Source organism: Hyperoodon ampullatus (genome assembly GCF_949752795.1).
Source record: "Hyperoodon ampullatus genome assembly, chromosome: 3".
In the NCBI taxonomy this organism is placed as follows: Eukaryota; Metazoa; Chordata; class Mammalia; order Artiodactyla; family Ziphiidae; genus Hyperoodon; species Hyperoodon ampullatus.
In genome coordinates, this window is record NC_136916.1 from 80642639 (window position 1) to 80666466 (window position 23828).

Below are 23828 nucleotides of genomic sequence, written 5' to 3' on the forward strand. Positions count from 1 at the left end.
CATTAAACCTTAGGCTTTAAATACTATCTACATACGGATTATATCCTCAAATTTAAATCTCCAGCCCGGACTGAGTTCTAAACTCCAGACTCATATATGCTACAGCCTTCACAATACTATCCACTTAGATGACTGAGAAGTATATCAAACTGACAAATATCAAAATAAGTTCTTGATTTCCATTCCAAAAATCAGCTCTTCCCTTAATCTTTCTATTTCAGTAAATGTACCTCCAGTCTCCTATTTGCTCAGGTCAAAAATCTTGGCACCATCCTTGCCAGCTCTTTCTTTTTCCCCCATCTCCAAATCTACTGGCAAAGCTTGTTAGCTTTTCCTTCAAAATAAATCTAGGCATCTGTCTATTCTCCAAAAGCATACCTACAAAAATGTATTTTTTTTTTAATATTTATTTATTTATTTGGTTGGTTGGTTGGTTGGTTGGTTGGTTGGTTGCATTGGATCTTACTTGCAGCAGGCAGGCTCCTTAGTTGTGGCATGCAGGTGGGATCTAGTTCCCTGATCAGGGATCGAACCCGGGCCCCCTGCACTGGGAGCGCAGAGTCTTAACCACTGTGCCACCAGCGAAGTCCCGCATTTTTTCAATATATATACATTACTCCCAAAAGAAAAAGTTCTATTACTCCTGGAGCTCAAACACTGCTTAGATGAGTTTCCATGTGCTTACCTATTACTCTTTCTACTATCTGATACTGTTTGTTCAGCTCTGAGGCCAGCTCTTGTTGGCAGTTGAAATATTCCACATCTTCAGGAGAAACTTTCCCTAACCTGGACAGAAGACAGACAAAAAAAATAAATACTTATTAGATTTGGGGGATCCATATACATCTATCAATGCAAAGTCAAGGTAGGAAAGGAAACTTAGTCTTTACTTTCATATGTCCCTTAGTAATCTTTTACTAATAATTAGGCCAGAGATTTTAAGAAAAACATGTAAGACTTACAGAAAACACTAAAAACCTTAGACTTATAGGACACACCAGTTGTTCTCTCTGATGTGGCCCATTAATAAAGAAACCTAAAAATAACTATTTTGGGCTTCCCTGGTGGCGCAGTGGTTGGGAGTCCGCCTGCCGATGCGGGGGACGCGGGTTCGTGCCCCGGTCTGGGAGGATCCCACGTGCCACGGAGCGGCTGGGCCCGTGAGCCATGGCTGCTGAGCCTGCGCGTCCGGAGCCTGTGCTCCGCAATGGGAGAGGCCACAGCGGTGAGAGGCCCATGTACCGCAAAAAAAAAAAAAAAAAAAAAAAAAAAAAAAAAACTATTTTGAGTGATGAATTCATGTGATAAATTCATATATCTTAATAGACAAGGACAATAAAACTCTTCCAGATTTACAAGAAAACCTGCCTTTTTTCAAATATGTATGGGCTTTAGGTGTGATTAAATATGGCTTTTTTAGAAAACCAGTTATTCATACTTATAAAACGACAACACCAGCAACTTGAAATTAAATACTACTATAGCTTTCAAGGATTTTTAAAATTCTAATCGCTTTACAAACTACCCATATCTTAGGGATACATATTTTTGTTTTTGACTCAAAGAAAAAAACTTCTGATTTACTGAGGTAGCATATTTTGCATAGTAATAAAATAGGAATTGGAACCCATTTGTCCCTATTCCTAACACAAAATAACCTCATCACATGACACTGACACACGTCTTCGGGGGAACTTATGCTTCTTTTTGTCAGTTTAGGTGTGTGCATGCTGTGACCCCACGTATGTCTCACATGCAACCTAGCATGTTCAAAGCTGTAAGTAAACTACAAACAACAGGCTTTCACAGTTTCAGAACATTTCTGTCACATCCTTTCTGTAAACTGTGTAAAACCAAGATTAGTTTTAAGTATATCATAACCCAGAGAGTTCTAGAATATTAACTCCTGACATTCAAGCTACCCCAGCACCACCACAGAAAGTACAAGGTGCTTAAGTATGTTAGCCTTGGACTCAGGCTGCCAGAATTCCAATCCTGGCCCTCTCACAGAGTTGCTCTGTACCTCACTCTTCCCACAAAAAAACATTTTGTTCAACAGTACAAATCTCATAGGATTACTGTGAGGATTAATGAGATCATGTCTGAAAAATGCTCCACAACCTAGTTATTATTAAACTCTACAGACTTGGTGGCTATACACAAAAATATATACTATCTTCAGCTCACAGTTTTATAAAACATAATCGTGGATGCCTCCACGTTCATTCAGATGCTAAACGCAAAATTTGGATAGCTGTGATCTCCATGGACTAGTTAAAAACCTTCCCTTCCTCCAGGCTGCAAATGTATTTCTTTTATCCAGGATGGATAATGTACCATTGCTTGATTTCATCCTCTTTCTTCTTGAAGTTCTCTAGTTTTTTTAGGCCCTTCACTTTCTGCTGCTGTAAGGACTCTTCACTCTCCCACGTGCTATGGATATACGACCAGCCCTTCCACTTGATGAGGTACTGGACTTCGCCTTCATCCTTTTCAGGGTCAAAGTCACCACTAGGGTCTCCGTTAGCTTCAACTGCATATACAGTAGTAGAAGCTCCAGTGGCTGAAAAAGGATTCAGTTAAATTTTAAAAAATACATTAAACCAGATATTGAAAAGCTTCCCAAATACACAAATGTCTAAAGAGTCTCTTTATGGATGAAGCACCAAAATCCTTTGACTTGAAATAAGCAGAAATTCATAAACAATACAGAATGAACATGATCAACAATTTCAAATATTTTCATGATGCAAACCCAATTTTTACTACTTAAAACATTACAAAATTTGCTGGTGAAATCAAAGAAATCTCTGTATCCAAACACAATAAAAATGGAACAGCAATATCCTTTTGTTTTGGCCCCTACTAACTCAGAAAACAAATCTGTCTCTCTCTCCAGGAATATTAAGAACAAGGTAAGAGAATTTAAAATCTCCCCAATTACTCATCCACCCAAAACTCCCTGTTAACTCTCTTAACCTCAAGTAAGGCTGGATGAAAAAAAAAAGACAAAGAAAAATGAATTAGGTATTATTTTGATATTTCTGATATGGAAAGGTTACTTTAAAAAACTGAGTTGTGAGATATCTCAATTTGGATATAAAAAATTCTTCACTACTGTCCAAATATGTATTTAACCCGTTGAACACTTATCACAAGGAGATTCAAAAACAAGTAACTACAGCTCGGTGCTTTGTGACCGCCTGGAGGGGTGGGATGGGGAGGGTGGGAGGGAGGGAGATGCATGAGGGAGGGGATGTGGGAACAGATGTATATGTATGACTGATTCACTTTGTTATAAAGCAGAAACTAATAAAAAAAAGAAAAAAGAAAAAAGAAAAAAAAAAAAAACAAGTAACTAAAGGTAGATTTACTTAATGTTAATAATCAAGAATCTCTGCTGCATCACTGGTTTTTAAGATATTAAAACATCTTTAACCAGCTCAATTTTAAAATCTCAAAGACATATGGGACACAGCCCTATAGTCTCAGGTCAGTTTTTCTGTGGGTCAGAAAAACTTCCACATTTCACAACAAATACGGGCATGGGCTGAAATTCATCACTTCAGAGCTGAATACATAAAATTTGGGCCTTACCGAGCAGATATAAAAAGTAATTTGCTAGCTTCCAATGGCAGGGAAGGGGCAGCAGATGTCATGTCTGGCTGCAAAGGTGGCAAGAAGCCCCTGAAGCAACCCAAGAATCAGGCTAAGGAGATGGACGAGGAAGGTGAAGCATTCAAGCAGAAACAGAAAGAGGAGCAAAGTAACTCAAGGAGCTAAAAGCAAAGGCCAAGGGGAAGGGTCCCTGTCCACAGGTGGAATTAAGAAACCTGGCAAAAAGTAAGCTGTTCCTTGTGCCTGTGGCAATGATGATCCTTAATTCTATTCCTGTTTATACATCTGGATTTCCTGCCGGTAACATCTGTTGCCACCTATGGCAAGAATGAAGTGTTGTCTTCACATACCTCCTTTCTTGCCCAGCCTTGAATCCAAGACCTTTTCAATAGTTTCACTATTATCCTGCTGTTCATCAACTCCTTCCCCAGTCATTTCAATGAGGTCATCTGAGTCAGTCTCAAAGTCATCGTCTTCCTTATAACTGCATGAGGAATAATGATGAATAAATGAGAAGCTATCTTTTCAGATTCAAACACCACCATACATAGTATCATCAGGACAAGGAACCACACCCTTTTGGCTCCAACATGCTGTTGTGCAGATCAGCCACGATAAAGTGGGCTCGAAGTTCATTTTTTTTTCCTGCTTAAAGTATTAATGCATGTTCACAGATAGCTGCAGGAAGGCTAACTCATGGCTAACTCATATTTCAAAACAAAAACTGACTACAGTGATTTCTGTAAGCAAGACATAGAAAACTACTACAAAGACACTCCTATGTTTTCATTTTTTAATGAGATCATTACTATGTATAAACAAGAAAACAACTACAAAGAAAGAAAATGCATGACAAATGAAAAAAATTACTAGTATTCCATTAGATAAAAGCGGAGCAATAGGTCTAAGATTGAATGTATTGACCCTGCATTTTGTCTCCCAATAACAAGAATAAGAAATTTAAGTATTCTCAAGTTACTGAGCATACTTCCTGGTAATAAAATATTAAAATGTAACCTTCCGCCATATATTAACAACAAATGGTTTGGGAGTTACAGAAGAGAAAAACACAATTCTGGATGCAGTACAGCTGTAGGAGGAAAAAGTGCTAAGCTACATATTAACATACTCAAAACCTAGTCCTAGCTTTCAAAGTATTAACTGGATACATTGAACAGGTTATTAATAACTCCAGGACTCAGCTTCACCATCTTTAAGTAGACCAAAAGAAACCTGCATATCCTCTAAAAGGAAATTAAATACCCTTTGATTCATATAAAGTAAAATATTTATGTTTGCATATATCTATTCCTTTATTTCATTTTCTATTAATGCTTCATATCGTATCGTAAGCTTGATAAGATTATTACATCCAAATAATACATAAGCTGAAACTTAAAAGAATTTGTCTGATTCAAAGAGCAATTCAAAAGTGAAAATACAATCCTAATGTCCTTCCTAAAACAGGATGTTATGAAATGAAGATAACATCACTACCACCTCAACGAAACATGAACTTGAAATAAAGCAGTTCTTTTCATAGGAATGAAGGCTTGAAATGAGTTATCACTATTCTTTCCATATTCCTATTGGCCAGAACCATTCTTTTTGCAAGAACCCTGACCAGATTTCCAAATACAACCTCAAGACACAGGTCATTATTTTTACCTATCAAATGCCTAATCCTGGACTTAGCAGAACCAAGCTCTAGCCAACTACACTATCACCTTCCCTTCACACTAATGAAAACCTTCTGGGGCATCACCTACCTAACATTTTTAGCCGCTCTGCGGCGAGTCTGCCTTTTGGGAGCTTCATCATCTTCATCCTCATCATCAGAAGAATCTTGCTTTTTCCTCTTTCCACGCTGAGTCTTAGGTTGCTTTTTAACACGAGGTTTGGGCATTGCTCTAAAATGAGAAAAGAAAAAATGGCAAAGTCCTTACTTTATCATCTGTTGTCTACTTCAAATCTATATAATTGTTATTTCCCAGAGCAGGGTTCATACATAGGAATTAACCAGGGGAATGTTAGACATGAATATTCCCAAGTCCCATTCCCTGAAATTCTAATTCACTAGAGATCTGCTTCACTAGAAACATGAAAGTGATTCTACTGCTAATACCCTTCAGTCATTTATAGGAATACAGTCAGCCCTCTGTATCTGCAGGTTCCACATCTGCATATTCAACCAACCATGGATCAAAAATGTATTTGCAAAAAAAAATTCCACAAAGTTCCAAAATGTAAAATTTGAATTTGCTGAGCATTAGCAGCTACTTACATAGCATTTGCATTGTATTAGGTATTATAAGTAATCAACAGATGATTAAAGTATATGGAAGGAGATGCATAGATTATACGAAAATACTATAGCACTTTATATAAGGAAGTGACTTGGGCATCTGCAGATTCCGGTATCTACAAGGGTCCTGGAACCAATCCCCCGCAGGGACGAAGGGACAACTGTACTGTGGGTTCTGAGGCAACGGTTCTCAACTGTTCCTCAGGATCACCTGACATAAAAATACACATGCAGCACATTGCTGATGGCAGCTCTCTGGTGGGCAATTTGGAAATATCTATCAAAATTACAGGGCTTCCCTGGTGGCGCAGTGGTTGGGAAACCGCCTGCCAATGCAGAGGACACGGGTTCGAGCCCTGGTCCGGGAAGATCCCACATGCCACGGAGCAACTAAGCCCGTGCACCACAACTACTGAGCCTGCGCTCTAGAGCCAGCAAGCCACAACTACTGAAGCCCTGCGCCGAGCCCGTGCTCTGCAACAGGAGAAGCCACTGCAATGAGAGGCACGCACACTGCAAGGAAGAGTGGCCCCCGCTCGCCGCAGCTAGAGAAAGCCTGTGTACAGCAACGAAGACCCAACGCAGCCAAAAATAAATAAATAAAATAAATTATTTTTTTTTTTAATTACAAATATAACAATTTTATTTCTGGGAATTGACTTTACAGATATAGACTGATACAGACACAGTAAGGTATTCACTGTGGCATTTGCAGTAACAAAAGATTGGAAAAACTAAACATTCATCAACTGGGAACTAGTTCAATAAACAGAATACTACGTAACCATAAAAAAGGGAGTTTTCTGTGCATTGATAATGAAAGATTTCCAAGATAATGAAAGAAAAATGCAGAAGAAGACGCATGGAATGCCATCATCTGTATAAAGGAAGTAAAGGACAAGAAATAACTACACATATATTTTTCTCCTATGTACATTAAATATACCAGGAAGGCTACCTGAGAGACTGTGCCCTGCCACAGACCAATGGAACAGACTGAGGAGGTGGCCCTCTAGTGATTTCCCTGCAGCCAGGACTGAGAGCCACAGACTAGGAGCTCTCAAGAGGAAATCCCCAAGTTCTCCATCAGTGGTAAAAAGGTGAAAGGAGAAAGAGGGAGACGGAAACTCACAATCATAGTCACCTGTTTCTCTCATACCTGCCATAACCAACACTACACAGACAGATGATCAGAGATTCAATAAATGATGGGTAAAATCTAGAAGACAGAACTGGAGTAGATTCCAGCCCTGAGAACTGAAACTGAGAAGAAAGGAGACAAAACTCACTGATGAATTTCCCTGCTGGGGTGTGAGGTGAGGGGTCAGGTACAACGTCCTAAGCCAGGGATAGACACAGGTTTGCTGTAAATGGCCAGAGGATAAGTATTTTTTACTTTCTCAGACAAGAGGCAAAGCTGAGGCCACTACATAGGTACTTATATAACAAGAGAAGATAAATTTTAACAAATATTTTATTGACGAAAGTCAAAACAAAATAATAATAATCATTGAGTACTTTTTTGTGTGATACAACATCTACTAACGAGAACAGAATTCTTTTCGAAGGGATAACATTTCACTTCGCTAGGGTTCAAATTTAGTGTTCCCCATCACCAAACTACAAATGTTCACCTATAAAAGCTATATTGAGTTCGCAGGCCATACAAAAATAGGTGGTGAGTGGGATCTGGCCCAAAGTCAATATTTGCCAAACACATCCTAAGCAATACTGCAAGGAGGTAAATTTTCCTGGGGCCTCTCTGCCTCCTGCCTTCCATACCCCATCACCAGTACCTTTCATTGCCATATGTCTGATCAAAAATTACCAGTTTCCTCTCATCTCCACCTACTTTCTTCCCTGCACAGATTCTCTGCTTAACGTTATAAAGATTATGAGAACAGGATAACAAACAGTAAAGTATGCTTTGAACCAGCCAATTAAACTTAACAATTCGTTCTCCCAAAAAGAACTTGTACACTAGTCAAATACACAGGGAGCTTTTTTTAAGAGTGGAAGATACATTCGCTCCTCATAACTAGTCTGCCTGGAGTATGAACAGTAACATCCACTCTTGAGCTACGTACCATGCAAACACACAAAATCAATATAAGTAGCTCAGTAATCGAATTACTTGCTAATGATGCAGGCTGGCAAGAAGTTATCCAGGCATTCAAAATCCGGAATCACAACACACTGTACCCCAGCAATTAAGGCCCTCGGGTTAGCACTACATCGTCCTTCTCAATCTAATACAAACTAAGCTCGACCAGAAGCAGAGATGTTCAAGCAAACACTGCACCTTCTGGGGACAGGTCTTCTGGCTTTCACTTTTTTTTGCTCTGGTTCGCTCTCTGCACTGGTGCCTTGTTCCTGTTCATCTTCTGAGGGCTCCCGTTTCCATTTTTCTCTGTGATCAAAAGCAAAGCAAAATTTTTTTTTCTAAAAGAATTCTTCAAGATTGTTTAGCTTGAAGAATCTGACAAATCTGACAATCTGATTAGCCAAAAAGGCAGAACATGTATATTTTAGATATTATGCTAAAAGATTTGTTCTAGCTCCATTTAAATTTTGCTTGTGTTCCTTCCTGGGCTGTGTAATATCTATTCCTATTTTATATCTGGTATCAAAAATAAATGAAAATGGAAGCTAAGGCTGTATTTTTTAAACCATTTGTTCTGAAAAAAAAAATGCTGCTAAATCTCTAATATTCTGTTTTTATTTACTATTATCATTGACCAGATTGAAGCCATAATATATACTAGATCAGAGGTTCTCAAATTTTAGCATGGATCAGAACCACCTCAAGGGCTTATTAAAAGAGATTTTTGTGGGCTTCCCTGGTGGCGCAGTGGTTGAGAGTCTGCCTGCGGATGCAGGGGACACGGGTTCATGCCCCGGTCCGGGAGGATCCCACATGCCGCGGAGGGCTGGGCCCGTGAGCCATAGCCACTGAGCCTGCGCGTCTGGAGCCTGTGCACCGCAGGGGGAGACGCCTCAACAGTGAGAGGCCCGCGTACCGCAAAAAAAAAAAAAAATAGAGATTTTTGGGCCACAGCCAGTTTCTGATTCAGTAGGTGTAATGTGAGGCCTAAAAATTTGAATGTTAACAAATTCAGATGATGCTGATGCTAGTGAGAGACTTGAGAACTACTATACTAGTTATTTTAACAACTTTAGAATATACTGAGAAAACAATCCCCAAAATTATTTTTCAGTGATAAATCTACTACCTACTAAATAACCTGTTCAACTAATGAAGTAGTTTTTAATAATTATTAAATATAGTAGGTGTTCTTTTGCTCCTCGAGATTGTAGAAGACTTGGGAGAGCCATACCCTATAGGTGCCCTACTATCCCCAAACAGTTTTTGAAGTTTACTTGAATACCAAACAAGACATCACATAAACTCAGCTCATTTCTCACCTGCAGGGAAGAAGGAAGGAGCATATATAATAGCTACTGAGCATGAAATATCTAGAGGAAAAAAAAAAAACTTAATAGGCAAGAACCTGGGGTTCTCTCTAAACAAAACAATTACCATTGTGCCTCTGGGTCTGTGTATAGAAAATGAGGTTATGCTAAAGACAACTCTTGCCAAGTTGCAAAGTCAAATCAATATTCTTCATGGGAGAGTAAGTCAAAGTAATAGGTGAAGAACCTTCCTAACAGGTCCAGGAGCCACCCTGCACTTCAATTAGTGGAAACATTAAGGGAAAAAATGTTTTTCAAGCCTTCCATGAAAACGCAGTGGAGCACTTCTACGTACATTACTCAAGTTCTACTGGCACTACCATCTCATATCCATTTACCTAATAGTAGGTCACTATATGTGGGCAGGGTATCTTTGTACCAGAGCTTAGCACAAAGGAGGCAAATGGAGATACATCTTTGTTAAATAAAGAAATAATTAAAGAATGAGTCCTATCAGACTGTCAGACAGGTAGGGTGCTTTTGGAAGCAGACTGGTAAGATATTAAGGCCTACTATTGTCACCTAATATCCTTCACTCTCTCTTTAAAGCAAACTATACTCTGGGCACCTGCTTTATTCTCCTTGCCTAGAGCCTCGTACAATAAATGTCTGCTAAGGAATCCAAGGAATAGATGGTGACGGCCAGGAAGGAAAAAAGGAAGATGTCTCCAGCAATTGGGAGATTGGCACCTAAGGCTACAGTCTCCCTTGGGCCAAGTCCAGAACAGTTTACCCTTTAGAAGGAACTCACACAGTCAAACTGGAGAGAAGTGGTTTCACAGGCAACAAGCTTGAAAGAACATGCACGTAAGACCTAAGGGAGAGCAGATCAGATGAGAAAGATCCACAGTCAAGTATTATTTGTAATTTACATAACTCTGCCAGAAATTGAGAATCTATATCAGGGTAGCTAATAAGGTCCACTTCCATAACTTTAGGAGACTAAACTGGCAGTAAACACTGAGAGAATGGATGTTGAGTCTAGTTTTCCAGTTAAACTGCAGATTTGTAGACTTACAGACAACCAGGAGGACTTAGAATCTCCCAATGTAAGAATGTACAAAAAATTAGCAAATCGTCTGGTCCCAAGGCCTCTTCCCAGGTAGGGGGAAACTCAAGACCAGGGAGAACAAAAGCTGTTTGGTACATGTCAAATCCCCACCCCTGCTACTCTCAACCATAACCTACTGAAGACCACAGAATCTGCAAACATTAAAGCCAGGCTTATACATTCTGGGAGGATCTGAACAATCAAGAGGCCTAAAAGATCTAAATGAGTCTTATGTATGTGTATTTGAAATTGGCTGGATTACTTCAAATTTCATTTTAATTTTCCAGAATGGGGGGGGGGAAGTAAGTTACAACCAGCAATACTAAGTCATTTTGTATAAGGGGTGAAAAGGGCAATCAATTACAAAAAGATTACTGCCCAACCCTGGCTCTCCAACAAGTGAAACCAATGTCCACTTCTAGTTTGCTAGCTTCTTATATAATGCAAATTTTATGAGGGAGACTCCCTGACTAAGCCACGTATTATATGCTGGGCTACAATGAAGAGAAGTCTAAAATATGAGATCGTGATTAAAATATTTTTCATACATTAAAGGAGACTTGAATTGCCAGATCCAGCTCTAAGAGGCCATCAATGGGATTCCCTAAAAGGGAATCAATGGAAATTTTTGCCAAAATTTTGGGAACTGGGGAGAAAACTACCAAGATTTGGCCACTGAGGCCTCAAGGCAATATAAATAGATAGGAAAAAGTCAGAATGCAAGTTAACTGGGTATAGTTTTCTTCCTTTACTAAGAAAAGGTGGTTAGTAGGACACAAATCAAATCTGAACTGTAAAGGAGGGAAGGAACAAAAGCCATTTTTAAATAAAATGGGCCTAAACTCTGGTCAAGAGCCACTGAGGCTTCCTATTAACTGTCTCTAACAGCTCAAAGAAGGGAACTCCTTTCTCCTCCACTTTAGAAGGCAGGTAAGGAAAAGAGGGCAAGAGTCGCTTTAACTTCACTGATTTTCAGTAGATCTTCCTGAAGAGAATGCCTTTCAGTACCAAGTCCCAGTGAAGAGGGGAAATCTGGGGCTAATGAGGATTCTCTTCCACTGTCACAGGACTGTGAAAGACTTTCAATTCAAAGCAGTGGAAAGGGAAAAATAACTATAATCCCAGGAGAATAACTTCAAATGATTACAGCTGAAATACTTTTTAAAATTCCAGTTGGGAGAGAGGGTTTTGGAACCACTGTACAGTGGGGGTAAGCACTACTGGGACCGTAACGAGTCAGGAGAAATTCCGTACATTTCACAGATTAGGATAACATGAATAGGGACTACATAAAAAAGGGTTCAACGGGGGCTTCCCTGGTGGCGCAGTGGCTGGGAGTCCGCCTGCCGATGCAGGGGACAGGGGTTCGTGCCCCGGTCCGGGAAGATCCCACATGCCGCAGAGCGGCTGGGCCCGTGAGCCATGGCCACTGAGCCTGCGCGTCCGGAGCCTGTGCTCCACAACGGGAGAGGCCACAACAGTGAGAGGCCCGCGTACCGCAAAAAAAAAAAAAAAGGGTTCAATGATCAAAACAGCCTGAGTGGGTGAAGCAAAACTCAAAATTTTGTTTGTATGACTTTAAGTCAGGGGTTATAGTCTCAAATACCCACTGGGGCCAGGTAAGGACCATAAATGGGGTCAAATGGAGAACTCACGGCCTCTCCAAAGGTTACAAAGACCAGTGTTATATGGGGCAGCATTGACAGCTTTTCTCAAAAACTAGAAATCTAGATTCTTACATACCATCCCTCAATTTTCAACACTGCCAACTAATTCAAAAAATGTTTTCCTCTTCTAAGCTTTTAAAATGCTAATTCACATGACTCAAGGAGAGTTACTCCCTTCCAAGACTGTACTTCAGAAGTAACGATGTCATAAAAGCAAAGAAAGTCTGTGAAAGTGCTCTAGATTAATGAAATCTGACAACTAACACATATTTAACCCTAGATTGGATCCTGTCCTTGGGGTGGAAAAATATTATGAAAGACATTATTGGGTTGACTGACAAAATGGGAATATAAATTAGACAAAGGGGTTGTAGCAATGTTAAATCTATTTACGTTAAAACTGTATTGTGCTTATGAAAGAAAACATCCTTATTCTTAGGAAATACACACTTAGTACTCGGGGGTGAAAGACCTTGATGTATGAATCTTAGTCTGAAACATGTGTGCAATATATAAGGAGAGCACCCACAACGATAAAGCAAATGGGGCAAAAATGGTAACCAACGGTAAATCTCAGTGAAGTACACAGGCATTCTTTGTACTACTCTTATTCTTACAATTTTTCCAGTTTGAAATTAATTCCAAAAAAAAGTTTTAAAATGGCTCCTTTTAAAAACTTTAAAATCTGTAATACAATCTGTAGGGCAGGGTTTCAGAAAAACACTTCCCTGTGCTAATATTTCCAAATTTCCACTCCCTTTGAGTGAGTCTCTCAATTCTGAAATTCATGTGCACACACACTGGGTTGTTACCCTTGCTCAGATCACAGAGGCCCCTGTAGTGCTATGCCTTGCAACCTGAGCCTTAGCAGTTGTAGGACCTCCTCTAATTAATGTTAGAAGGAGAGAGGTCCCCATAAGCCCTAGTACTCTCCAGCTGCCCAGAGGATTACAAGAAGTGAGGCCAGCCCAGGGCCCAAATAAACAAGCATGAGGAGAACCTCAGCTTATGCTAAGTTCTTATGGAAGCACCCAGGGGTAGAAAAGCAGCATCACAGAAGACACAAACCCCCCACAAGGAATGAAAAGGTTCTACTCAAGGGAAAGAAAGGTCCATGAAGGCCACTGAGAGTTGCCAACTTTGGAGAGCTCTCAGGATTGACAGGAGAGGGAAAGTAAATATAGAAGCCAGAAGCCAGTCAAAAGAGTAAGTCCGGGGGCTTCCCTGGTGGCGCAGTGGTTGAGAGTCCACCTGCCGATGCAGGGGATACGGGTTCGTGCCCCGGTCTGGGAAGATCCCACATGCCGCGGAGAGGCTGGGCCCGTGAGCCATGGCCGCTGGACCTGTGCGTCCAGAGCCTGTGCTCCGCAATGGGGGAGGCCACAACAGTGAGAGGCCCGCGTACAGCCAAAAAAAAAAAAAGAGTAAGTCTGATGTGTTACACAGGGACTGAAAAAATGGAAGGCTTCTCCACACCCAGATAAAGCCATTAAAATGAGGAGTTCAGGGACTTCCCAGCAGTCCAGTAGGTAAGACTCCACACTTCCACTGCAGGGGACACGGGTTCGATCCCTGGTTGGGGAATTAATGCAGCACGGCCAAAAAAAAGAAAGAAAAAAAATGAGGAGTTCATGTTTTCAAGTACAGCCAAGAGACCAGCAGAATGTAGCCAGACGGTGGAGGAAAAAGCACATGCATGGACTTCCCAAAAGCCCCCAAAAGGCCATCAGCCTGGGAAGCTGAGAACAGAGTCTCCCAAGCAGGCCCTGGGACTGGGGAACAAGAGAATTCTGAGCTGCCAAGAAGTACAGGCTTGCCTTCAGTTATCATTTCTCCAACTCTAACGAAATATTTAAAACACAAATGAAAATCGTATGCCCTCTGGGCAGGGCAATATTAAATACTACTTGACTTTTCTTAGCATAGTTTCTAATAACCCTGTTAGGTCAGAAGAATAAGTATTACTCTATTTTGGAGAGGAGGAAATGGATTTTAAAAACTCACATTACTTTGCTTTAGGCCAAACACTTAAATTAAGGATCACTAATACTTTAAAACAGAGAATATATAACTGGGGCTCTCAGTGGGAGCCAAGGACAATCGTTTACCATGAGAACCCCCTGAATTTGTGTGCAGAGTTTTGAGTATTTTTCTGAGGAGATGGGCTGTAGAATTCAGTTTGTCAAAGGGATCCACACATTCCCCCAAAAAAGATTTTTTTAATTATTTCTCCCCCCCAAAAAAGTCAAATTTTTTTTACCATAAGTACAATTTTTTAAGTTTTAAAATAACAAATACATAATCTATATCATAAACGGATTTCACATTAAGCCCATGAATTAAAATTTTCTGGCTTACGAACTGCAATAGTAAAACTACATGGAAACAACAATGTGAAATTTCATACTAAAATGGGTGTCCAACCAATATAACTTTGCCATGCCAACACAAAGAACAAATGAAAAGGAAAAACAGCCAATCTAAATGTGTTCCTTGTTTATCTAGAAGAGAATACCAAATGCCTATATGCTTGATATTTGTGCACATTTTTAAGAAAAAAAATAATTGGGCTAACTGGGCAAATCAGATGGAATAGCTGGGGTTTGCCCCAAAAAGTAGCCTAACACCTACACGTGAAAAACTAAGAATCCTGGGCTTCAAATGCCACTGCTGCTGCAGCAGATTCAGATGAACAGGAATCCAAGATAGCAAGTGACAAAAGCGGACTCTGGGCCCTGGGCTGCGCTACAGACACAATGAAGGCAGTCCCAGAAATGCTCACATGTTCCAAACTACCAAATTAAGTAATTTCCCCCATGAAAGACTTACTGTTTTTTCAGCTGCCTCTGGCCTCTTCTTTTTGGGCTCCCACTCTCAGACCCGCTACTTGCCTTCAGTGTGTGAGGGGGAAAAAATGATTACAGACTTTAATTCACAGTTCTTAGGGATAACACTACCCCCTGGTTCAACAATCTACTCAATATATTCAATATGAGTTTTTAGACAGAAAGAAACCTAAGCATCTGATTGGTGGTGCTCACTTTTCTTTTGCTTTGAAAATTAATTTGTCTGTTACTGCTGAGTTACTTCTAACACCAGGAAATATTTCTTTCAGCTTGACTTCTGAAAGAACACAAATGCCAGGAAATATTTTTTTCAGCTTGACTTCTGAAAGAACACAGTCCAATAAAATTTTCTGTGATGATGGACATGTCCTGTATCTGCAGTGGCCCACAGAGCAGCCAGCAGCCACATGTGACTGAGCCCCTGAAATGTGGCTGGTGTGACTAAGGAATGGATTTTTCATTTTACCTAAATTTAATTAATACACATTTTGAAAGACACATGTCTAATGGCGACCAAACTGGATGCTGCAGATATAGACTGTCACACAAAAATGCCACACACATTTAGTGTGCCATTAAAGGCGGTGACTACGGGCCTGTTTCATTTCAGACTCATTAAAGAGCATGTTCAGTCAGGAGCCAGCAGCCCTCTGCTAAAAGCACTAGGCCAAGTAAGTATACAGTCACAGACATTTTAACAACTCTTTTTTCCCCCAAGTTAAGCAAATTGGCAAACTACTCCCATTGCTGTTAGTCTTGTGCCCTACAGAGAATGTGTTAATTTATACACAAAAGAGAAAAGATGTGGTTGGTTATAACAAACATGGAAAAAAGAAAGGTAGCTAAGGTAAACCGGCTCAGAGGTCACTGAAAATAAAACACCATAAATGCAATGCAGGTGTTACAGTCAATTAAATTTTTTAAGTGTATTTACTACCCCAAACTCACTAACCTTTGCCCACTAATATTTAACTTTCATCAGAAAGATATTATGTATTTAAGAATAGCAAAGTTCTCCTAAGAGTGCAGAGAGGGGACATTTCACTGAGAGACCAAAGACCGTGTCTTCAGAATGCAGTCTATAAACCTAACGTAGAGGTAAAACTTAAGAGGATTTCCGTAAAAACATCACACAAACTGAGAAAAGGTCTGATTCTATAGAAACAACAGAACCCAGTACATAACACTAATTTTAAAAACCATCTATCTATTCAATCTCTGACAATTTGATCAGAGAGTAAATATGTGTTAAACATTTTATACTACACATTAAAAATGAACTAGGAAACCAAATTTAAACCATTTAGGTAAAATAAAATACTTAAGTTAAGCAAACTCTCCTTCCTTTCTCAGCAGTAAATCTGAAACTACTTCCATTGTTACATTTGCTTAGTTACCCAGGTAACAAAATCTAGAAGATTTAGATACTAGATATTTTAAAAAGTAAACTTCTTGCTAAAATCAACTGCACTATGAGAAACATTAAAAAAAAAAAAAAAAAGAGAATTCGAGGCCAGTTCTATATAATACTCTAACTCTCTACTAGAGCATTCACTATGACATGATCTTTCTGGTAATTTTATTTTTTTAAAAGCCACATGTGGCTTTTCTTCTGTATTAGATTGAGAAAGCTCACTTTCAAGTCACTTAACTCCCATGCCTGAAGTTCAGTCTCGTCAATGGTAATACATATCAGAGGCAAAAAGGATAAGATAATTAAGGAGTCTGAATGTAACACCTTAAAACATTTTTTTTTCTTACCTCCTCCTTAATATTAAATCGTGATGGTTCTTGTCTGCTTCGGTTTGACCGCCTAACCCCATAAACATCAGGATATTCTTCCCACATCTGTAAAATTAATAGACCACGCATGAATCATTTTTTCTTGACCCCCATTTACTATTTACATTACTGGAACATGTATTTCAATTTAAGAGAATTCAATTAGTTATTTGGTTATATATCAAAAGGGTTGTTTTGTTAGCTTTGTTTATGAGACAGTGAAGGACCATCCTATTAAAAAGAATAAGGCATATTATCCGGGAACTCATTAAAGTTGTAACGATGCCTCTTCATTATTAAATGGCATTAAACTAGAGGTCACACTGCTTACCCATTGTTAAAATATAAACTTACAGCTGAATAATATGGCAACATAAGAGAACAACTGCTTCCACTAAAGACAAAATATTTACTGATGAATTTTAAGTCCCTAATGCTTTCAGTTTCAGCTTTGACTGTACAAGACTCATCTGAGAAACTCAAAAAATTCAGCAGGGCCCCACCACCAACTCTCATTAAATAAGAATCAGTGCATTTGCAGATTTTTTTTAATTCCTCAGGATGTGTAACATGCCAGATACAGGCAAATTCGGTATTTCTAACGTTTAGCTAGACGTTCTCAGAATGAGACCCACTGGCACCCTTGCTCTAGCACACTTCATTTTATTCTCTAACAGTAGTTAACCCTTTGCCTTTAAGACCTGATTTTTAGTAACAGTCCTCACTAGTGATCAAAGTTTAAAGAGGAATCAGTTGAGGAGAACATTTTTTTTCACAATATACTGACACCATTTTATTAAAAGACTCAAATCAATAAATATAAAAAATTATAAAAGGCCCCCCTTCTTCCACTTCTAACAATTAGTCTAACCCCTAGCCTCACTCTCCTTCCCACAGATAACTATTAATAGGTATGTTGTGTGTTCTTTTAATGAAATCAATCACCTATAGGCAAAATGAATTTAAACGGATTGTGGAACAATGAAGTGAAGATGCTCAACAGGAGTTAAACATGTAGAAGAGATGCTTGAAAGCCAAGATTAGAAATGTGGGTTTGTCATCGAAACACGGGTGACAGCTAAGGTCATGAAAATATTTGGAGTGAAGCAAGAAGCCACAGGTTGAGGCTCATCATGAAATGTGTGGAAAGTGGACCCCCAAAAAGACAAAAATGATGAAAGACGATCCAAAAACACGTAATGTCACTAAGCCAAGGAAGGACATAATCAACAGTGCCTTTAAAAAAAGAAAAAAAAAAGCCAAGTAAGCTGAAGAAAAACAAGGCCTCCAAAGGTAACAAGCATGATGTTCTAGGAATAGGCATTTTAGAACTAGAAGCCATATAATCATGTAATCCAGCATCCTCAGTTTATAAATTCAGTTTATAAAAGTAGAAAATCCTTAACAACCTTAGAATAATATGAGTTGGAGGACAAAAGGTCCAACCAGGAGTCAGTAATAACCAAGCAGAAGGAAATCTAGGCAAAAGAGACAGCACATGCCATACACTCTGAACAAATGGGGCAGAGAAAGAAAGGCAGCAAAGAGCTTGGCTCTAGCGCTGCCTGCCAACCCCTCCCCCGTCCTTTTTTGGACCTCTCCTAGAGCTATGAAATGACTCAGCACAGGTATTTATGGAGCTTTTATTGACTGGGTGGCTCAATGCTTTAAATGGCACTACATCAATTAGTTTTACCATTTAAAAATATTAGACAAGCATTCAGGCTCCCCTGTTGGGACTTTATCACTGTATATACTGTAATGCATACATCCTAAAATCATCCTGTGTTCCTGTTTGTCCTTTTGAGGGCTAATGATATCTAATTCAACTATTCAATAAAAAGCTACCATGTGAAAGGGAAGTGTGTACAGAAAACAAAGAGCTTTCTTTAAAAGCTCATTTTAGAATAATTATTAAAGTCACAATCCAATCATTCTAACTGGCTAGTACATTCATCCATGTATTTATTAACTTTTTAGAACTTATCACCTAACTAAAGCTGTACTTCTATCTTAAAATTCAGTCTTATTCCCCTTTATCTCTTTAAAGGGAGTTTCATATATATATATATATGTATATGGTCTTACAGTTAAACTGTGAATTCCAGACAGTGAGCATGAATTCAGTGAAGTTTTAAACACCTGACTCAAGTCGTGTTTTCTATGGCTTCCTTTACTCTCTGCAAGTAAAGAACTCTCCCCTGTACAGAAGAAAATTAAAAGATGGCCAAGCAAGACCTTCTGCAGGTAAATTTCTGAGTTGAATGACACTGAGAGAAGATCTCTAAGTGGCACTTCGACATTCAGGGTCTTTCTGAAATAGGTCAGCACCTGAAATGTCTCTTGTGAAAGGTCCCCACACACTGAGCAGGCAACAAAGCACAACACTTGAGTGTTAGAAGGTCACTTCCCTGGTGATGAATTAATCAGCAAGGACAGCTTTCATTTTCCTGTCCCTAACACTACTATCAGCATTCCCCAACCTCCCACCAGCTCTTAAGCGTCACTTACCATTAAGCAATGACTATGCTGGGAATAGAAGAAATGAAATAACACAGTTAATCCCAATTCTGTTTCAAGAGTTAAAAGCAGTTTTTGTTTTTTAATTTCAGGACTGTTGAAGCTATTTTGTAAAGCTTGTAGGTAATTTTAAATTGTTTGTAGCTCTACGAAAATCTTTGTGTGCAGATGTAGGTTTGTATTTTAGAAGAAAAACTGATTTAGCATAAAGCTTTTAGTTTCTTTAAGACATTTTACTTCTAAATTTCTGAAAGCAATCTTTTTTATATTTTCAGTGATTCTAACTTAATTCTCTCAAAAGGGAATTTTAAAAGATCAGCTGCATTTCTCATGACTAACTAGACCAAGTCATTAATTCTTCCCCAAAAGGGACGCATCCCAAAGTTTGAACATCAATGAAAAAATGCTATGCAACTCAATTTTTGCCTTTTTGCATTCTCTGCTGGAAGATTCTCGTTAAGCAAAGAATACCTACATTGCCTAGGTACAGATAATTTCTTTTCTGTGAGGAGTATTTCTCCTTCCATTCTTCAGTAGAACAAAAACTACCCTTATTCTTGAATTGGGATTATCCATCACACTACAACTGCACTCCACAATCATCTGTGAATGACTTTCTCTGGTATAATTCAGTGCTGTATTAAAAAATATGTATTTTAACCACCCTTTTTAAATGTTAAAAACCAAAACAACAAAAATTGGTCTTTCTGCCCTATAATTTGATAGTTTATGTAATTATTTTCCTTATAGCCCTGTGTCTAATGAGTAGAGCAGAAAGCATTCCCCAGTTAGACCCACAGACAGTATAATATTAGAAAAGATGGCTGTAGATGAGTTTTCATTATCAAGATACACTAGGGAGTTTTCCGTGGGAAACAAAGGTCTGCTAGCTGGTCCTAGCTCACAGCACATTTGTACTGTACAGCAAAGCCGATACCTTCTTCACATCAGCTATCCGTTCCTTCTTAGAGGCTGGCTTCTCTTTGGCTTCTGGAAGAACTGGCTGGGATTTGGAACCTCCTGATTCACTTTCAGATTCTGACTGACTCTCCGAAGATTCAGAACTACTGTTTGACTCGCTGCCATGTCCACTTCCTGGATCGCTGCCCTGCTCGCTCTCCGACTGGCTGCCTGAGTCTGAACCCGAAGCTTCTTCAGATGCTGAATGACTTAATTAAAAAAAAAAAAAATTTAAATATTTTAAGAACTGCCACATAAATCTTTTAAAATAAAAATCCTAGTGTTAATATGACAGCAGATAGTAATTTGGTAATACAAGATCAAAATTTTCTAATTCACTTTTATAGTCTTATTTGCAAACAATGTCATTAGTCCCATTCTCAACATCCCTAATAGCTACCATTTCCTGAGTATGTACATGATGCCATATGCCACCTAATTTATATAGATTAGCTTTTTTTAAAAAAAATTAAAAGGGGGATATTATTTTGTCCTTCATTCAGATGAGGAAAAACTGAAGCTCAGAAGTAGTTAAATAACTCTCCCAAGATGACACAGGTAGGATTTGAAACCAGGTCCATCTGCCTGAATCCACTAAGTCTTATTTGTTCATCATCAGTCCCTCCCTACTTAAGGCGAAGACAAAAACAAACCAAAATGAAACGAACAAACAAACAAAAAAGAAACCAATGGAGAACAAAACAAAACCAAGGCAGAGTCACCCGAAGAATAAAAATGCAATCTGGTTGCAATTATCCAATCAGTGGTTCTCAAAAATAGGTGCAACTTAAAACATACACACGAACCCCAAACCAGAACTCCTGCCTTGAAATCTCCTGAGAGTCCCAGACCTGGTAGACTTAACAGAAAAGAATAAACAAAGAGCCTAACCCAATGAAGACTGCCATTGGCTTCCACACACCCCCACCCCTTCCTCATTCCAACCCCCTCCCAGGAAAGAGCAATGGTAAGTAGGTAGATGAAAGCGCGCAAGCGCGCGCGCGCACACACACACACACACACGCACGCACGCACGCACGCCAGGGAAGATTGAAGGCAATATACCACCCCGTTCTCCAACAGTTAAAAAGCAATTCATGGGCATGCTGGTAGGAATGAGGATACTCTAAAGCGAGAAGACCTAACGTTGATGGACTCTACAGGAAAAAAGTGTACAGCTCACTCAACTCTTCTGCTTAAAAACTATCTGTTCATTTAGGAGAGGCAGAGCAGAGGAGGAAGCAAGCAGCAACCCACAACCTAGAGTAACATCAGCAGAAAGGGCCCCCTGAGTTTAGCAACTAGGAGATAAAAGACACACGGCACGAAGCCAGAAAGGCTCAAAAAAAAAAAAGAAAGACAGAGAGAGAGAGGCTTTGTATTTTTGTTATTTACCACCACTCCCTTCCAAACTAGAAATGAGGCCCTATCACTTGACAAACATGTCCACAGAATGAACAGGAGAGTACACTGGGAATGGGGATTGACCCAAATGTCCAGTGTGATCCACAGCAGGCACAATGCAGTTGAGGGGACTTTAGTTAAGATGAGAAAGCAATGAGAATAAGTGGAGGGGGAGGGTGTCTACCTTGGGAAGGGGAGCAGAAGGGGAAGACCATTGACTAATTGCCTGATCATCTAACAGGTGCCAGGCAATATGCTGAGTACCGTATATGTTCATTTTGCTTACTTCCCAGAACAACACTTTTAGACACTATTATTCCCATGTGAAGGATGAAAAAATTGAGAAGTTTTAAATAACCTGGTCAATGACAAAACTAGAAAGTGCTGGGGGAGTCGGGGAGGGGAGCAGGAATTCCACCTCAAGTGTGGCTCTAAAAAGCTCATATTCTATTTTACCGCAAGAGTTCAAAGCCTTAGAGACTCAGAAAATAAACCTTATCCCTGTTACACAACATCCAAAACCAGTCAGGCATCCCTGTAACAGCGACTGAGTGCCTACAAAGCCTCATTATACTTACTGACTCCTTGGTCCTTTGCACAGTAAAGCTGACTAGTCCAGCTGACTAAGGCATCTCAAGTCACTTATTCTCCACCATGACCACTCAGAAGGTGGTCACCAGGCAAGAGGAAAAAAGAGGAAGTACAGTTAAAAGGTGTAGGCTCTGGCCTCCATGGCTTGGGTCTCCGTCCTAGATCATCTCAGGCCTGTACCCTCTTTTAACCTGTGACATAAATCATTGCAAATGTGATGGAAACATCCAATGCCAATTCCCACATCAGGGTATATGTGTGTATATGAATATCTCATTCCCTTTGAACTGCCTCATAGGATGAATACACTACATTTATTTAAACTGCCCCCTTATTAATGGAACATTTAGGTTATTTTTAAACTGTTCTCTTAACCAACAAGCGACAAATGTCTGTGATATACTTCCATATCTCTATATTTCTGAGTATTTAGATTTCCAATTTGTTCACTATAACCAATAAAACTATAAATATCTTTGTATATATGCCTTCATGTGCAGCTCTGTATTTGTGTTTGTGTAGGAAATTGACCTCTGGAAACATAAAAATACATATAACACCTTTTAGGTAAAAAACACATCTATGTCTATGTGCATAAATACATTTTAATCACCGAACTGCTAACAGTGGTTTACTCTGTGGGACGGGTTATTTGAAGTACCTAGTGGATTCCATGAACTACTTACTGGGGCAATTAAAAAAAAAAATTAGTAACTCTGAAAGTCAAAACCAAGAAAAGATAAACATCAAGTTTACAATTGTATTTACCTCTGGGGGTTGAGGGAGGCAGATGTAATCAGAAAATGGTATTGGTGGGGGACTTCCCTGGTCATCCAGTGGTAAAGAATCCACCCTCCAATGCAGGGGACGTGGGTCGGGGGGAACTAAGATCCCACGTGCCACAGGGCAACTAAGTGCATGCCGCAAACTACAGAGCCCACGCGCCACAACTAGAGAGAGAAAATCCGCACGCCACAACTAGAGAGAAGCCCGTGCACGAGGAAGAGCCCACGCCACAACAAAAAAAGATCCTGCACGCCTCAACTAAGAGCTGACACAGACCAAAGGACAAAAAAAAGATATTGGTGGGTTTTATGACTGAGGCTGAGTGGTTGAGTTCATAGTCATGTTATGTAAGTATTAATCTTTTTAATGTTTCAAATGGTTCATAAAAAATCCAACCAAAAGAGTCAAATTCAAGGCAAGGGATGTTAAGTATCCCCAATCCTATACAAAATGAGCTAAAGATATGAATGAGGGTGAGACCAAGTGTTTTTTTTTTTTCCCCATCATTTCTGAAACAAGTCAGATTTACGAGACCTAAAATAATATTCGGGGGAAAAAACGTTTTTAAAAATAAGCCTTAATAAAGGCATAACTCAATTAATTTGCATACTTCTCCTAGGAGGACAAGTTTCTAAATGTTGAAATAGAAAAAGAATATTTAGGAAAAAACTATAAATACCTTCACATTTAAGGCACTGATGGTCTAATTATTCATTCAAAGGGCAGGATATTTCCTGAAATATTATGCAGATTCACTATTAATGCGAATGATAATACTAAATACTATCAATATTAAGTTGTAGCTTGTCATGTTGATTTAGAAT

General features: G+C 39.3%; 1 protein-coding gene and 1 pseudogene across 2 annotated transcripts in view; one reads left to right on the forward strand and one right to left on the reverse strand.

Annotated features, from left to right (window-relative positions):
• CHD2 (chromodomain helicase DNA binding protein 2) overlaps window positions 1-23828 on the reverse strand; it is a 118333-nt gene that overhangs the window by 80654 nt on the left and 13851 nt on the right. The window contains exons 2-9 of the mRNA XM_079700161.1: window positions 20201-20432; window positions 16723-16809; window positions 14945-15006; window positions 8226-8333; window positions 5388-5528; window positions 3969-4102; window positions 2338-2563; window positions 686-786 (exon numbers count right to left, since the gene is read on the reverse strand). Of these exons, the coding sequence (XP_079556287.1) occupies window positions 686-786; window positions 2338-2563; window positions 3969-4102; window positions 5388-5528; window positions 8226-8333; window positions 14945-15006; window positions 16723-16809; window positions 20201-20432 (1091 nt within the window). The remainder of the gene's footprint in view (window positions 1-685; window positions 787-2337; window positions 2564-3968; window positions 4103-5387; window positions 5529-8225; window positions 8334-14944; window positions 15007-16722; window positions 16810-20200; window positions 20433-23828) is intronic.
• On the forward strand, window positions 3658-3847 carry LOC307050709 (translation machinery-associated protein 7-like; annotated as a pseudogene). Its single transcript has one exon. The product of its transcript is annotated as a translation machinery-associated protein 7-like (transcript).